This window comes from Loxodonta africana, chromosome 1 (genome assembly GCF_030014295.1).
Source record: "Loxodonta africana isolate mLoxAfr1 chromosome 1, mLoxAfr1.hap2, whole genome shotgun sequence".
NCBI lineage: Eukaryota > Metazoa > Chordata > Mammalia > Proboscidea > Elephantidae > Loxodonta > Loxodonta africana.
Window position 1 is genome coordinate 71,726,856 of NC_087342.1, and position 17,182 is coordinate 71,744,037.

General features: G+C 43.5%; 1 protein-coding gene across 1 annotated transcript; it reads left to right on the forward strand.

Annotated features, from left to right (window-relative positions):
• Positions 1–619: 619 nt before the first annotated feature.
• On the forward strand, positions 620–9,726 carry BTN1A1 (butyrophilin subfamily 1 member A1). The gene is made up of 8 exons (XM_003416467.3): positions 620–678; positions 1,405–1,536; positions 1,775–2,122; positions 4,231–4,512; positions 5,513–5,662; positions 6,172–6,192; positions 6,286–6,312; positions 6,719–9,726. The coding sequence occupies exons 2-8, from the start codon at positions 1,458–1,460 to the stop codon at positions 7,390–7,392; spliced, it is 1,581 nt and encodes a 526-aa protein (XP_003416515.1). The 5' UTR covers positions 620–678; positions 1,405–1,457; the 3' UTR covers positions 7,393–9,726.
• Positions 9,727–17,182: the final 7,456 nt, after the last annotated feature.

The following is a 17,182-nucleotide window of genomic DNA, read 5'->3' on the forward strand; positions in this document are numbered from 1 at the left end:
TTCAATCTATAACAAGAAGCATCCTTGAGGTCCTGAAAAAAAGAATCACACCTCATGGGCTGGCTCATTCCTAGCCTACCTTTAAGTTTGGCCTCCAATGGAGTTATGCCAACAGACACAGCAGCTTCAGTGAGAAAGACCATGAAGAAGAGGACTGCCAGCAGGGAGCTGGAGGCTACTGCTACCTTGGTCCCCTACCTTTCATTTTTCACTCCACAGAAATAATGGAATAACAACTTACCCTCATCTGGGTCCCTACTATGGGCTTTACATGCTTCATCTTACTTAATCCTCCAAAGAAGCTATTACTGATAATATTCTCGTTTGAAGGATAAAAGAACTAAGGTTCAGAGAGGTGAATTAACTGGCCAAGGCCTCACATTTCATTTTAGTGTTTCTTTGGCCCTCTTCCTTTTTCACTTTACCCCCTTTTATTTAGCCCAGTTCATTAGTGTGTACCCTGATGTCTGAGCTGAAGACCACAGACACTTCATCTTTCTGGAAATTGTTTTGTTTGTTTTCAAAGTAAGTACGCAAGGCTTCTTGGAGGCAGGCTTCCCTGAAAACCCTTCCCCCTTCCTTTTCCTGTTGGCCTTTAACGTTTGCCTCTGGGGCCACAACCAGCTTTTTCACTTGGTAGCAGTGGCTCCTTGGTGCCTTTTCCTCCAAGATCATCAGGTCAGTATCCGCGATTACTCTCATCTCTTGTGTAAGAGAGAGCAGCTAAGGGGCATTCTTCTCTCCCTCTGACATCTTCTTCTCTGGTACTAGGCCCTCTGTTCTTCAAACTCTTTAGCTTTCTTCAGCTCCCCTTTCTTGTTCTACCTTGTCAGTATGTTTTGTCTTTTCTACTCCAGTTCATTTCTTGGTGTCTATCACTTTGTCCATCCCCTTATTTGTATCATCACTGCTAAAAGCAAATACCAAAGTATTATATTTGAAAGAAGATTTTTTTTTTAGTGCAGTGATCCCAAGATTTGTTCATTTATACAACCCATTAATGGGTACTAGGAGACCTGGTGGCAGTGGTTAAGAGCTCAGCTGTTAACCAAAAGGTTGTTGGTTCAAATCCACCAGCTGCTCCTTGGAAACCCTATGGGGCAGTTCTACTCTGTCCTATACAGTCCCTATGAGTCGGAATCAACTAGATGGCCAAAGGTTTAATGGGTACTGTGTCACACAGTTCTCTTCTCCAAAGTCTCTTTTGGGGTTTTAGGGTTCATTTAGTTGTCTCATATATGCTTGATCAAACTTAGGATGATGAGTGAGTGGGCAGTTGCTGATGACAGAGTGGACTGGAAAGCCACACTGGGGAGGAGAGAGATGAGATATCAGATACAAATGGATTACAGAGAACAGAGAGTCTACAGAGCCCACAGTGATGCCTACCCATTCATCTTCTAGACTGGAGTTCCAGTGGCTTCATACCAATATCTTGCTGTCCAGAAAAGTTGGAGATGCCAGTTTCCCCAAACTCCTGCCTCCCCAGATGTCTGCTCACTCTCATTCTCCTCCAGCTCCCCAAGCTGGATTCAGGTAGGCCTCGCTTCTGCTTCTCTCTCTTTTTATCTCTGACTTACTGAGTTGAAACTTCTCCATAAATGTAAACAATTCCTTAGCCACCTCCACTAGGTCCATATAGACACCCTAAGGCTGTTTGAAAAGAGAAACATTGCAAAGGACTCTGCCCTTTCTCAGGAGCCTGGTCTGGGACAGCCCTCACCTCCCATCTCTACACACACCCTGTCCCTGACCCTGCTCGTTTTTTGCGCAGCCCTCTTTGACGTGATTGGACCCCAGGAGCCCATCTTGGCTCTGGTGGGTGAAGACATCGAGTTGCCCTGTCACCTCTCCCCAAACGTGAGTGCTGAGCACATGGAGCTGCGGTGGTTCCGGAAGAAGGTCTCGCCGGCAGTGTTAGTGCACCGGGACGGTGTGGAGCAAGAGGGAGAGCAGATGCCTGAGTATCGAGGGAGAGCCACGCTGGTGAAAGACAACATCACTGCGGGGCGCGTGGCTGTGAGGATCCACCCGGTCAGGGCCTCCGACGATGGGGAATACCGGTGCTTTTTCAGAAGGGGTGAAATCTATGAAGAGGCCAAGGTGCAGCTGAAGGTGGCTGGTGAGTAGATGGGTTTTGACTTTCTCCAGTGACTCCCATGTGATATATATTTTCGTATAGATCGAATTACTTTGGAGACCATCAGATTCATTTTCAAAATCTCTTGGGTTGACTGCGGTTGGCAGACCTATAAGTGAGAGATGGGTGGGAAGAGGGCTTGAGTTGAGAGGGGGAGAGAGCACCAAATGTCTTTCTTGTACAGCTTTGTTTCACTTTCCTCCTGCTGTTCCCCTCAATTATAGAATAAGCATTTCCCCATGTTATTAGTTGAATAAATGTAAGATATAAAGGCCACGTAGCAGTCTTTTCTAAGAGTGCACCATAATTTACTTGGTCAAGCTCCAGAATAGGACATTTAAGTTGTGTGTGTTTCACCATTACAATAAGGCTGTGATGAGCATCTCCATTACATACTTTGAGGCTGCTTTATGGATTGGTCCCTAAAAAGGACTGATTTTCTAAGGCCATAGGGCATGATCATTAACTTTCTTGATCCACTCAGAGAAGATTTTACTTTTGTTTCCTTTTTTGCTTCCAGACAAAATTCAGGGTGAAACACTAAAGGCAATCATAGGCATTCGGGAGGAAAAGTGTGCATTGAGGCCTGACTGTCCTACTTACTAGTGAATGGCATCAAGCTAATCTCTTTTTGAGCCATGTTTCCTAATGTAAAGCTGGGGAAGCACCTACCTGGCAGGATTTTACAAGAATGAAATAAAACTAGACAGTATATATAAGAAACCGCTTTGCCAAATCTGAAAGCATTATATACTTGTAAGATATTACTATGCCGTGTTGTTGTTGTGTGCCATCCAGTCAGTTTTTGACTCATAGTGACCCCATGTGACATTAAAAAAAAAAAAAAATTGCAATCAACCCTATAGGACACAGTAGAGCTGCCCCAGAGGGTTTCCAAGGAGCACCTGATTCAAATTGCCAACCTTTTTGTTAGCAGCCATAGCCCTTAACCCTTATGCCATCAGGGTTTCCACCATATGACATTAGGTTTCCTAATTAGTTGTCTTTAGTCATTTTTCCTGTGCCTTAGGCTGCTCTAAAATATCAAATATAAAAATACATTGCCTTTCATAGACATAATCACATAAAGAACGTTGGAAAAATACTTAAATGAAACCTGGGCCCCTGCCTTATAACAGGATGTCCCGGCAGCAACAGTGTGTGGAACTCACACGCTTTCATTTTTAGGGAAGAAGTATCTTGCAGTTTGATTATAAAAACCTAGAGATTTGGTAGCATAAAACTATGGGTCTCACCTTTTATGAGTCATGCGCACCTTTGAGAATCTGCTGAAAGCAGCAACCCCTTTCATGGGAAGAATACACATTCTCACGTATCTGTGCAAACTTGGAATATGGAGTTAAGCCAGTGGTTGTGGACATGTGTTTAAGGACTACACCCTGCAGCTCAGTGTTTTCCTGTACTCTGTGGAGTTGTAAGAAAAGAATGAGGCAAAATAAACAGGATGAGAAGCTTTGGAACTGATTTATGTTGGAACATAATTGTGAGAGGGAAGATGAAGTTGAAACCATTTTTTAAAATTCCTAAATCAGCATCACAGCTAAAGGAAACTTAAACTGTCATCTGTGATCTCAGTGCAATGATCCTCTAACCCTCTTTTTCCTCAAGGATGCTCCTTCTCTGTTCATTCTTGAACACTCTGTCTTAGTTCTCCTGCAACTCAAAGCCTTCCCTTAATACTTCCAACCACAGAGCTCCCTCCTATCTCTGAAACTCCCAACCTAAACCACTTACTGATCTTGCTGTTCCTGTACCTGATCAAAGACCCCTCGTGTGTGTCCATCAATCCCCTGTCCCTCTTTCAAAGACTACCTCAAATGCCTGTCTTTCCTTTAGGGCTAGGACCAGTGACTAGATTCCAACATGACATCCTTCTCTGCTGAGGTGTAAGAAATTCCCTCTATTGATACCTCAGTTTCATTGTGTAATGAAATATGGAGATGAGTCCCTCCCATTCCCAGTCCCCTTGTGCTTCTGTCTCTCTGTCTTTTTCAGACTATGTTGTCCTATGGTTATAAGGCTCCCAGAAGGGTGTTCACTAAGGACTAAGGCCAGTTCTGTCTCCATAGCTTTGGGCTCTGATCCTCACATCCATATGGAAGTTCAAGACAGAGGTGAGATCCAGCTGGAGTGCTCCTCAGTGGGATGGTATCCAGAGCCCCAGGTGCAGTGGAGAACTCCCGAAGGAGAGAAATTTCCATCCACATCAGAGTCCAGCAATCCTGATGAGAAAGGCCTGTTCACTGTGGCAGCTTCACTGATTATCAGAGACAACTCCCTGGGAAATGTGTCCTGCTGCATCCGAAACCTGCTTCTTGGCCAGGAGAAGGAAGTAGGAATTTCCATACCAGGTTAGTGGAACTAATGATGGATTTATATGTTGACACAGCTTCAGAGCCACACCACCTGGTACGCCTGCCTAGCCATGACCTCATAGATAGAGTTGTCCACTTTCCCCACCGAAGCGCCTGCCTTCTGACTTGGGGAAGCTCACCAACTTCACTAGAAGAGTAAAGATTCTAAAGGTACAAACTCTATCTAGACCTCATAGAAATTTCAGATTTTCCATCTTTGAAGATACACCTTAGGTAGAGAAGCCTTCTCACTGGAGGCCTTTCTAATCCAGAGTCTTCTGTCCTTGAGTGAACAAGAAGCCTAAATTGTTTTTCTATTTTTACTGTTTCTACCCTTGACTTCTCCTCAATATGTTCTCAAGGTCCTCAGGGAAGCTTATTCTCCTATTTATTCTACAGATACTAACTCTGATTCAGGCATAAACCTTGTTTTATTCTTTGATCTTTATTTCAGTCTTATTATGTTACACATGTGGAGCCATGGTGGCGCAGTAATTAAGAGCTTGGCTGCTAATCAAAAGATCAGCTGTTTGAATCCAATAGCGGCCCTTGGAAACCCTATGGGGCAGTTTTGCTGTGTCCTATAGGGTCACTATGAGTCGGAATCCACTCCACAGCAACAGGATGTTACACACAGAGGCGTCACTTCCCTTTCCTCATTTACTTCACTTATCTCTTTGGCTCCCACCCTCCCCTGATATTTATGGAGGAATTTCCAAAATAACAGGAATTGATCAATTATATCCTTTATTTCACAGATCCTATCCCATAACAACTCTTGTTCAGCATCATTCTTCACTTTCTCTGCTCTTTTCTACCCAAGTTCAATTTTTTTTTTTGAAAAGTTTAGAATGGCACTGGAGCCACTATTTTTGCCATGGGAGGAGCAGGAGAGGTCCAGGTCATCCCTTCTTCTCTCCCATTTTGGAATCAGGAGAGAAGTGGGACTTACTCAGAGTTTCTCAATAAATGTCCTTTTTGGAAATTTTTGTTTTAGCTCCCTTCTTTCCAAGGCTGACTCCCTGGATGGTGGCTATGGCCGTTATTCTGATGGTCCTAGGACTTCTCACCATTGGGTCCATATTTTTCACTTGGAGAGTATATAGGCAAAGATCCAGAGAGAGGAAGAATGAATTCAGCCCTAAAGGTAAGTCACAGAATCCCAGGTTACTAGTCAGGAGTGCTTCGGAGTGGGGTTCTATTCAAGTCCTTTAGGATGACTTCCAGCAGGAAAATACTTGATTCTGGATTCAAAGTTGGGAAAGATTATAAAGATTTGGAAGTCACAAATATTCAATATGATGGAGAAGAACAGGGATTTGGGGCACAGGCAGAGTCAGAACCAATTCTAACTGAAGTATTAAATCTGATGTTTAGTTACTACCCACCTTCAGACTGTGTCCCCACTTTTAACTCAGCTTCTTGGGAGCAATCTCTTATTTTTAAAGATCTAATCTCAAGCCAGTAGGAACTTCCTGTATATTTCTTAGAAAGCTAAACAAACAAAAAAATCCTTGTTCTCGATTTATTGATAATGTGTCAATACTCAGGTATTCATGAATGAAACAGTTTCTTGTTGGTGTGTTTCCCACTTCAGTTTTATCCCCTCCCTCACATCCTCTATAGGACATTGAGATATTTCCATTTGTTTTCCAGAGAAACTTCTGGAAGAGCTCAGTAAGTTCTGTCTTCTTGTCCTTGTTTCACCCACAAGGTTTTCTCTCTCTGATTCTACAACCTGTCAATGACAATCTCTCTCTTTCATTGCAGAATGGAAGAAGGCTACATTGCATGCAGGTCAGTGGCTCTGAACTTCTCAAGGGCTCTGAGGCTCTTTGCTGAGGGATTCAGAGTCCTATGACACTTACAAATAAAAACACTAATATCATTTTAGTGATGAGGATAGTGAGGGGAGAGGTGATAGCAAATGGCCTCAACACTTTTCTTGTTAGCCAGAACACAAGCGCCCTCAGAGAAGGTCCAAGTAGGCACTGGGGACAGTCAGCACTTATCCTGTGGCTATTGATGAGGGAGGGAGCGAGCCTGGAGGCAATGGAGACAGCTTAACAGGCCAAACAGCTCTTCTCATCAGGAGACCTGTCAACTCCTAAAATAGTGATCTATTTCTTTGGAGAAAGAGGGATAGATCCTGAAACCTCTACCACTCACTGACTCTTGGACTCCTCTCTCTCACTCTTTCCAGTTGATGTTACTCTGGATCCAGATACAGCCCACCCCCATCTCTTTCTGTATGAGGATTCAAAATCTGTCCGACTGGAAGATTCACGGCAGAAACTGCCTGAAAAGCCAGAGAGATTTGACTCTTGGCCCTGTGTGTTGGGTCGTGAGACCTTTACCTCAGGAAGACATTACTGGGAGGTGGAGGTGGGAGACAGGACTGACTGGGTGATTGGAGTGTGTAGGGAGAATGTAATGAAGAAAGGATTTGACCCCATGACTCCTGAGAATGGCTTCTGGGCTGTGGAGTTGTATGGAAATGGCTACTGGGCTCTCACGCCACTCCGGACCCCTCTCCCATTGGCAGGAGCCCCCCGCCGGGTTGGAATTTTCCTGGACTATGAATCAGGGGACATTTCCTTCTACAATATGTCTGATGGATCCCTTATCTATACTTTCCCCATGGTCTCTTTCTCTGGCCCCCTCCGGCCCTTCTTTTGCCTATGGTCCTGTGGTAATAAGCCCCTGACCATTTGCCCAATCACTTATGAGCCTGAGGGGGTCATAGTGGTTGCTGATGCCCAGGACCCTTTTAAGGAGATCCCACTGTCCCCCATCAGGGAAGACTCTGCATCCAGGGATACAGACACTCTCCATTCTAAACTGATCCCTACCCAACCTAGCCAAGGGGCATCTTAAGGACCATCCTAACTCAGCTGCTTTCTTTTTCTCTAACTCCTCTGCCTCATCATCTCTGAGGCTTCAGCTGTCAGCTTCATTCAGCTCCTGTTTCTTCCTATTAAAAAAAAAAAGAGAGAGAGATAAATTAGGCTTGGGAAGGTTGTGCTGCTACTGCTGCTAGAGAGGCTGGGTGTAAGACCTTCCTAATCTGTGTCTGTACCAATATTTGGGGGTGGGGGGGTGACTCTTAAACCACTTCTAGTGCGCTCCTATCTCTTGAGGCCAGATCCAACAGGGAGGGACTTAGAGCAAACTCAAAGAACGGCTCAGGGATCGAGGTAAGGTTAGGTTAGCATGGGATTGAGGTGGAAACATTTTGGCATCCAGAATAGGGACATGCAGAGGAACAGACTGTAGACAAGCATAAAGCCCAAAGGTGTTGGGAAGGAAAGATTCCAGGCTGAAATCCCACAAAGGCATTTGAGGGGACACCAGGGTGTTGGCAAGTGAGGTAAAACCCAGGACAACAATGAACTCTAGAGTTTTGGGGGCCTAATCTTAAATTTTCCATGCCAACCCATAAAATAAACAATAACACCTGAGAAGAATGTGCTCCTTAGAACAATCAATTGTAGGAGATCAAAAGGACATTTGCCCAAAAGCAAAGATGAGAAGACAGGAAGGGGTAGAAAGACAAAAGGAAATGGTGAACCCAGGACAGAAATGGGGAGAGTGCTGACAAGCGGTGGGGAGTGAAACCAATGTCACGGAAGACTTTACGTACAAACTATTGATTGGGGAACTAATTTGTCCTGTAAACTTTCACCTAAGGCACAATTTAAAAAAATCCCATGCCATGTCCTACAGGGTGGAGGAGACAGGCCCTACTTCTATGGGATCTGGGTATAGGAAAGAGGAATAGAGAGGAGCTGGAATGAGCAGGGCTAGAGGGGCAGACAAAAAGCTTGACAGAAGAGAGCATCTTGGACAAAACTCAAAGTTGTCAGCATGGTCGTTCCTCGAGCCCTGTCCCTCTTTGCCTCCTCCTGTTTCTCCCTTGCCTGGACATCAGTCCAGTTTCAATTTGTTAGCTCCACAAGTTCCCCATTTTCTTCCTTCTGATCTAGCATCTCTCCATTTCAAAGGCATTTCCTAGGAATTGTCCTCCAGAGATATTACCATTACCGCTTCTCAGCCAGTTTCAGCTTCCTGCCCCCTCAGACCCCATCCAACATCCAAACCCCCCAAACACACCTTCGATTTGCTTCAACTTCTATCCATTTCCACGTGGTGCCACCGTCCACTGTCTCCCCATCTCCCCAGCTTCCCGACATGCTGCTTCTCTTCGGCATCCCCCAAATGCTGCGTCATCATTCTTAAGAGTAACTGGCAATACGATCGCACCTATTTGTATTTGCCCCTGGCCATTTTCCTGGGGTTTGTTTCACCAATGAATTCCAAATTTATCCAGGCTCGTACTTTGCATTTTCATTGTATTCTTCCAGTTTCCAGCATAGATGTTGCCCATGGTCTTTACCTAATAAATAATTTTGTTCCATTCCTGAAAGCAGCCTCTGTATCTTCCTTTCTTCATCCCAACAGGTGGAACTGAAACAAAAACAGAGGAAAGAAACCTGTGAGCATGGAAAGCAGCTGGTAAAAGCAGTGCCATTTTATCTAGCTCAAGACCCATCCCAGGCCTGATGGCAGGCTGACATAGACCATGGGGGTCACAGTGTCAATGGCTACCGTCAGCCTCTCTTTGGGTGGTGACTCCATTTCTACCACCAGGAAGGTAACTGACTCCTGGTGTGGGTGAGTGAAGCCATCCCTTCAAATTAACTGCACTTTTCCCGGGAGGGGGGATTATTTGGGACATCTTCAAGGGTAATGCCTCAAAATTAAAAAAAATGAAAACAAAACTGAGGTGATCTTTGGAAAACACCATCCCAGAAAGGAGCTCTTTGGATTCTTGCTTGAAGGCCCTCTTGGTCCAGAGAAAAGCCCATTAGACCCTCTGTTGCCTTAAATCACTGTTAGGAATAGTCCCCTCGCATAAAGTCTGACCTTAATGCAATTCAACCTGCGCTGCTGCCCAGTCACCAAAAGGTGGGAAAATCATCTTATATGTATTCCTTCTACCGAGAAATTGTCAAAATCAGACCTACTACTTGTCACACTGCAACTTCACCAAATCCAAATTATGTTCCCAGTAAACTATTATATCCATTATTGCGCCATATTACATGTCTCATGATTAAACTAAAAAGCAACTCTTCTAAATTTTCTATCTGCCACCCTCACAGAGGATCATATCAAACTAAAACCAAATGTTGACTCTTGGGTGGGAAATCTGAGCACCTGACAGGTCTATTATCATCACATTCATTCCACTTTAAGAAAAATGTGACAGTAATACTCTATTATCTACATTCTGTCATTTTCAGCTCCCAGGCTCCATATGTTTGATTCTGGTTCTGGTGTTTTTCTACTGATTTGGAATTTAAGATCTTAATACATTTCAGTGGAAGTATTACTAGATTGTTTTGAAATGAAACCATATACTGGCTTTGAATTAGGAGACCACAGAAGATTTCTTCTGAGAGGGAGTTGAGATGAAAACAAAATTGAGCTAGGATGAGAAGTGATAGTCAACATTTATTCCAAGCACCTTCTTTCAGAGATGAGGAAACTGAAGCCATGAGAAATAAAAGGATTTGATCATAGACATATAGTAGGTGGCCAAGACAGGACCGAAATTCTGATATTCTTGATACCTGTCTAAGACACCTTCCACTGAGCAAACCACAGTTGGGTAGGAGAACAGATTAAGTTAAACTGGGGGCTGGAGCTTCAGAAAATTGTTTAGAGAAATTACCAGGGTTGGACCTATTGGTTCAGGGGATCCGTAGGTTTAGGAAAGGACAGGAGAAGAAAAAATCCATGCAGTATGCTACCTTCTGCCTGCACCTAGAACCTGCACCTGGAGAGCCAGAGAGAAAGGGCTCCTTCCTCCATCATTTCACATACCCCCAGCAGCCAATGTCCTCCTTTCTCTGCCCCTTCCTCACACCCCACCCACTCCCACACTGTACCGTTTGGAGAACACCATTTATCCCTGCTTTAAAAGTATTTGTGATTAAAGTCGTACTTTCAGAAAATAATTTTTTTTATTTTAAGTTCAAACTTCTTGAAAATACTTGGGAACCTCGGGCAGTTGTTTTGTTGATTTAATGTGTATCCTGAAAGGGAATTTTACTACCACCATGCCCAGAATAGACAGGGCTGTCACAGCAACTTTTTTCTAAGACTGGAGAGAAAAACAGTCACAAGTTCTAGTCTGCTCTGTGACACCCCCCTCCCCCCAGTTTCCTGCTTTTCTTCCTGGTCACCTGTCACAATGCTGGCTAGTGGTAAATTTCTAGGAAAAAACCAGTGCCCTTCTTCCCCCTGGCTCTAGCTTGCATGATCCACCCCTGAGGAAGAACTTATCTGATGACCTAAGAACATGCCTTGAGGATCCCTCTCCTGCTGGCACCAGTACTAGAACTGTCCCGAGTGACTAGAGACAATGATTAGACTCAGTAGTTCTGGCTTTATTTCTGAATCTTCCAAAAGGCAAGAAATGTCTCACCTCCAGTGCTTCACCAAACCTACTGTCATGGATTGAATTGTATCCCTCTAAAATATGTGTCAACTTGGCTAGGCCACGATTCTCAGTGGTTTGGCAGTTATGTAATGATGTAGTCATTCTCCATCTTGTGATCTTATGTAACTATCTTCCATTTTATGTGTTATAAATCTGATGTGGTGGGGATTAGGGTGGGTTGTATCTTGAGTCACACCATTTAAGTACTTCCTTACTTAAGTTACTACCCTTCACTGCTTTACTGAAGTTACATCCTTGCTTGAGTCACACCTTTTACCTTACAAAAGATAAAAGGAGAGAGAAGCAAGCAGAGAGAGAGGGAGCTTGCTACCACTAAGAAAGAAGAGTCAGGAGTGGAGTGTGTCCTTTGGACCCATTCCTAGACCCAGGGAAAGATTGATGCCAAGACACATGGAGATCTCCAAGGAATACCAGACCCACAGGTGTTGAAACGAGACAAGGGCCTTTCCCAAGAGCCCTGAATTCAGACTTCTAGTCCCCTAAACCGTGAGAGAATAAATTTTTGTTTGTTAAAGCCTTTAACTTATGGTATTTCTTTTATAGCAGCACTAGCTAACTAAGACACCCACCATAAGATTTCAGAAGCACCTGAAATTTCATTGTACCCCCACTACAAATAACTAACTGAAGTATATACTAATAATAATAATAAAAAAAACCTGTTGCTGTTGAGGTGATTCCAGCTCATAGTGATGCTGTAAGACCCCACAGGGTTTCCAAGACTATAAGTCTTCATGGAAGCAGACTGCCACACCTTTCTCTCATTGAACGGCTAGTGGGTTCAAAGGGTTCAGACGACTCACCATTAGGATGGCAGCCAAGCTTTTAACCACCTTGCTACCAGGGCTTCTGTATATACTAACGACACCTCAAATTTAACAGGTCCAAAGCACAACTCTGGATTTCTTCTGGCAAACCCATTCCTAACTTGGTCATTCCCATTTCCATTAATAGCTTTAGCATTCACCCCATTTCTCAGGCCAAAAACATAGGAGTCAGCCTTAATTCCTCTTTTTATCTTACTACCCACCTCCATTAGTAATCTGTTAGTAAGTCCTGTCAGCTCTGCCTTCAAAATGTATCCTAAATGTGATCGCTTCTCTCCTCTTTTACCACTAGTTCCTTGGTCTAAGCTATCATCACTGCTCACCTGGATTTTCGAAATAGCATTTGCTTCAACTCTTGCCCCATACAGTCAGTTCTCCATACAAGGGCTAGAATATTGTTTTTAAAGACAAATCAGATTATATCACTGAAATCCTCCAATATCTTTCCAGTGCAGTCAGGATATAACTCAGGCTCCCTAATATGGAAGGCCCCACCTATACGACCTGGCCCTTGCTACCTCTGCAGTCTTACCTCTTTCCCTCTCTCCTTTATTCCTTTCTTTCAGACACAGAGGGCTTTCGTTGTTCCTTTATTCTTGTCTCAAGCCCTTTGTCCTTGCTGTTCCCTCTGCCAGCCTCCCCTCCCCAGGTATCTTGTTTGTCTTACCCCTCCTTTCATTTGGATTCTGCTCAAATACCTTCCCTAACCACCCTCTGTAAAAATAGCACCCTACTCCCAACCCCTCTCCACCATTCTCTGACCTCTTGCCTTGCTTTATTTTTCTTCAAATCACTCATCACCTCTTGAAATTACATGCTTATTTATTTTCCTTATTGTCTGTCTTGTCATAAAAGCAAGAGTCCATGAGAATAGGAATTTTGTTTTGCTTGCAAACAAATAAAAGTGCCTGGCACATATTAATTATTCTTTAAATGCCAACTGAGAGATTAAGCGATAAGTGTGCTCCAGCATGTTTGGATCTGGAGGTCATGGTAGGTGTGACTGACCTACCGCAGAGAGATGGCTGCTGAGTGTTTTCCAGATACATGTGGGTAAGGATGGTCCAAACCCCGCCTAGCAGTTGGGCCTTTACTATCTCAGCCTCTTTGAGAGTAGGTCAGATTGTCAGATTTAGCAAATAAAGTATGTCTACTTGGTGCATACTTATATTAAAAGATTATTTGTTATTTATCTGAGATTCTAACTTAACTAGACTTCCTGTATTTTATCTGGCAGTCTTACCTGAGAGGCCTGGGCCCTTTCACCCTCTGACAGAGGTAAATACCACAGATTCCCAGAAGACAGTTCACCCCGAGAAACTTGTATGAACACTAACTCCCTTTCCTCTTCTTCACCTAATTTTCAATTTCATGTTTTACAACTTAGTTTTCTAACTCTTTATTCTGTCCTTTCTCAGTATTCTTTAAGGCCACTGTGGTAAATTGTTATACAAATGACTCAAGTAAACCTCTTATCCTGGACCCAAGCCTTGTGTAATCTCTCTGGATGCTGACTCTGGTTTTGACCCTGTGACATGCTTTGCCCAGTGGTGAATGTGAGGCAATTAGAAGCTTGAAAACATAAGTGTCCATGGGGCTTGCTCTCTGGAAATTTTTGCCCACCAGATGGAGAAGCCAGGTCTAACCTCCTTGGAGATGAAAGGCCTTATGCAGAGAGGCCCAGCCAACCTAGCTGAATGAAGGGCATGAGTGGCTCAGGCAAGACCAGCAGAAGAACCACAGAATCAGGAGAAATGCTAGCTGTGGTTTTAAACTACTGGCTTTTGGGGTGGTTTGCTATGCAACAATAAATAATTGAAACAGTTACTTTAAATTTTTTTTGCTAATATGTCTTTCCCTTTTCTTATTTATTTTTGCTTTTTCTAAAAATATTGTTTTAAAATGCGGGGTTTTTTCCTTCTCTTTTTTAAGAGGCAATCCAATTGTTCATTGAGGAACTAAACTGGCAAATTGCCTTGAGGCCTAGGGGCTTGAGCTTACATTATCAGAAGCCTCCAGCTTCTGCCCATTTTGCTCCATATTTTTCAGGTTCATTGCCCCAGTAGAGAGTAAGCCTGATAAGGATGGAGCTTCTGTCTGTTTTTTTAACTGTTGGATTATCAGCACATAGAACACTGCCAGGCACATACCTGTTAGCCCACTGCCATCGAGTGGATTCCAACTCATAGTGACCTTATAGGACAGGGCAGACCAGAAGTGCCCCATAGGGTTTCCAAGGAGTGGCTGGTGGATTCGAACTGCAAACTTTTGGTTAGCAGCCATGACTCTTAACCACTGCGCCACAAAGTCCCCACTAGGCACATAGTAGGTACTCAATAAGTATTTGCTAAATGTTGGATGAAAGAATTGCCGCTCTTATCTCTTGTCAAAGTCATTACCCACCAGTACAGTACCCTCTGAGAAGAGCAGAGCTGATTGCAATGGAAAGGCCTGCCATCACTGCTAAGTGGATCTGGTTTGCTGCTGTTCCAAATGGTAGAGGGACTGTGTCCTTGTGTTCACCATGAAGATGGCAAGCATTTCAGTCTTATCACATCACTTTGAACAGAGGGAGGATAATGCCCTGAAATTCCTGCAAATTTGCTAAAGTCTGCTCTGAAATTTTAAGTTCAGGCATTATTCTCTTCTGGAACTTTAGCTAAAACCCACTACTCTTGAGTCGATTCCAATTCATAGTGACTCTACAGGACAGAGTAAAACCGCCCCATAGGGTTTCCAAGGCTATAATCTTTATAGAAAAAGATTGCCACATCTTTCTCCTGCTGAGCAGCTGGTAGGTTCGACCTGCCTACCTTTCTGTTAGCTAGCCAGTGTTCAACCAGGGCTCCTTTCTGGACGCTTAAGCTCCAGTATGTACTCCTATTCTTTGGGGTTTCCCAGAAAGAAGACCTTGCAACAACTAGAGAGCCGTAGTGTTGATTATTGTATATTTTGTTTATTGAACATTATGTTACTGTATATAATTGATATAACAGCCAATAATAGTAACTAGCATTTATTGGATGCCAAGTGTAGAACTAAAAACTTGACGTGTTATCCCATTTACCTAAAAATATTCTATGAGGTAATTACAATAATTATTATCATTTTAGAGATGAAGTACCTGAGGCTCAGGGAGAATAAGTAACTTGGTCAAGGGCACATAATAAGTGGCAGAGGTAATACATGGATCTTTCAGAAACCAAACTCATGCTTTTAACCACAATACTTCCTTATTCAGATATACGTATCCGTTCTCATATAGTTCAAACTCCTCATGATCTCTCCGCCTTTCTCTCTCATTACTGTTTGGTACATACGTTCATGGTAGATCAACTTTGTGAATGAAGAGGTGAAAGAAAGTTCTGCACCTCTTAGTCAATGCATCTTCCCATGAAATTGCCACTCCTTCTTGCTAGGGGAAGTTTTACTTTCTCTGGCCCTTAAAATACCTGGGTTCATTCTGTGGTTTTATCTCACGATGACAGTGAGTGTTGCTTGACTCCGAAAATCCAGAACAGTTGCCTGCAACCCTAAGATATGTCTGTCCTTACAAAATGTTCACAAGCTTCTCCCGACAACCAGTCCAATAATCAGATTTTAATATTCTCTGTAGACTGTTTTCCTTTCATCTCTCAGAAAAGGTGGACTCCACCATTTCAGGGACCAAGGAACACCGTCCTTCGGCTGTGGTCATCTCTGACAATCTTCAGTAATTCACTGTCAGACGCTTCCAGTGGGGGAGCGCATTCACTCAGCCTTACAAATATCCATTGTAAACTGTGCTTTTGACTGGTCTGCTCCATGTTTCAAAAATATTTTGGACCACAGTCTGTAGCACATAGGTCTGAACATGTTTTTGAATGTGGCTGCTTCCTCATCCATAAAAGAAAGATTCATACTTTCTCTAAAAAGCTAAACCCCCAAACAACTGTCTCAAACCTGGTTGCATGTCAGAATCACGTCAGGGTTAAAGATACAATTCCCAGGCACCATCCCCAGAAATTGACTTGGTCTGGGGTTGGGGAGATGTTGGTATGTTTTAAAATCTCCCCAGGGAAGAACTCTACCTAGAGGATTATAAAAGGCATTATTTATATGCTTTTATATCCCACCTTCTCCTAAAGTCAGAACAGTTTCTCTGTTAAGAATAATAGGATTATTGTATTTTAAACCGGTGGTTCTCGAAGTTGAGCTTGCATCAGAATCAAGCGGTGGGCCTGTTACACAGATTGCCCAAGTCTATACCCCAAAGTTTCTAATTCAGTAGTTCTGGGGTGGGGCTGAGAATTTCCTTTTCCAGCTGGTTCCCTGGGAATGGGGATGCTGATGCTGATGGTTCTGGGTCACACTTTGAAAACCACTGCTTAAACCAAGGAATTAGGCATTGTATTTCCTCAGTTGAATTCATGGTGAAACTCAAAGGTGTCTAAGAGCAGATCCTGACGTCCACAGAGGCAGAATGACTTCTCTAAGATCTCCTAGGCAGTTAGCTGGCTAGTTCTAGTTCTGTTTGAAATTAGAACTCAGGTTCCCTGAGTTCCAGTCAGTGATATTCTGATGACAGCATCCTGAAGGCTAACACCTGTTAACAAAAACTTGAATCTGATTTTTACGTATGTTTAGAAAAATGGCTGCAGTGAAGGTTTGCTATCGAGTGCCTCCTGCACCGAGTTTAGTAAATACAGAAATTACTCACCTTTTTTGCTTTAAAAAGAAAAAAAAAATTTAAGTGCACAAATCCTGAGTGTACAGCTCAACAAACTCAACTCAAGAAGGCCGCCCCCTTACGCCCCTCCAGTCACGGAGGTCCACCACCTGGCAGATTTTAAACCTGAGATAGAAAGGGAATGAGAGGCGGAGTTAGCAAGCACCTGAAGGTTGGGCCTCAAAGTAGCAAAAACGGAATAATCCTAAAACCTCCTGTGAGAAAGCGTAAATTTAAGCAAAATATATATATATATATATATATTAAGCAAGGCAATTCAACCTCGGTGAGGTTATTTTAACTAGGCTTTTCTGTCCAGGTTAGGGAGTAAACGTCCTCATTCTTCTCGTGTACCCAGCCCTGAAATGCTCCGCCCGCCAGGGGAGCGTGATGTCGAATCTGTCACTCTGCAGCCCAGGCAACGCCGGCCCTATTCTGCACTTCCCCCGAGGTCGGTGTCTGGGATTGTCAACGAAGTGGCGGTTTCGCTTTTAATCAACGAATTCGAAATTTTTGAGAAAAGAGGAAAAGAAAGAGGGAGACACAGAATAGCATTTTTCGTAGTGACAGAAGAAAGTGCTGAGCGGGGCTGTCACTCAGCAA

Bases quoted from the DNA above. Each gene is read 5' to 3' on its own strand.
- BTN1A1 (XM_003416467.3), top strand. From the start codon at position 1,458: ATGCCAGTTTCCCCAAACTCCTGCCTCCCCAGATGTCTGCTCACTCTC. The intron at 6,193-6,285 runs GTAAGTTCTGTC...CTTTCATTGCAG, and splicing joins GAAACTTCTGGAAGAGCTCA to AATGGAAGAAGGCTACATTG. The intron at 6,313-6,718 runs GTCAGTGGCTCT...CACTCTTTCCAG, and splicing joins GAAGGCTACATTGCATGCAG to TTGATGTTACTCTGGATCCA.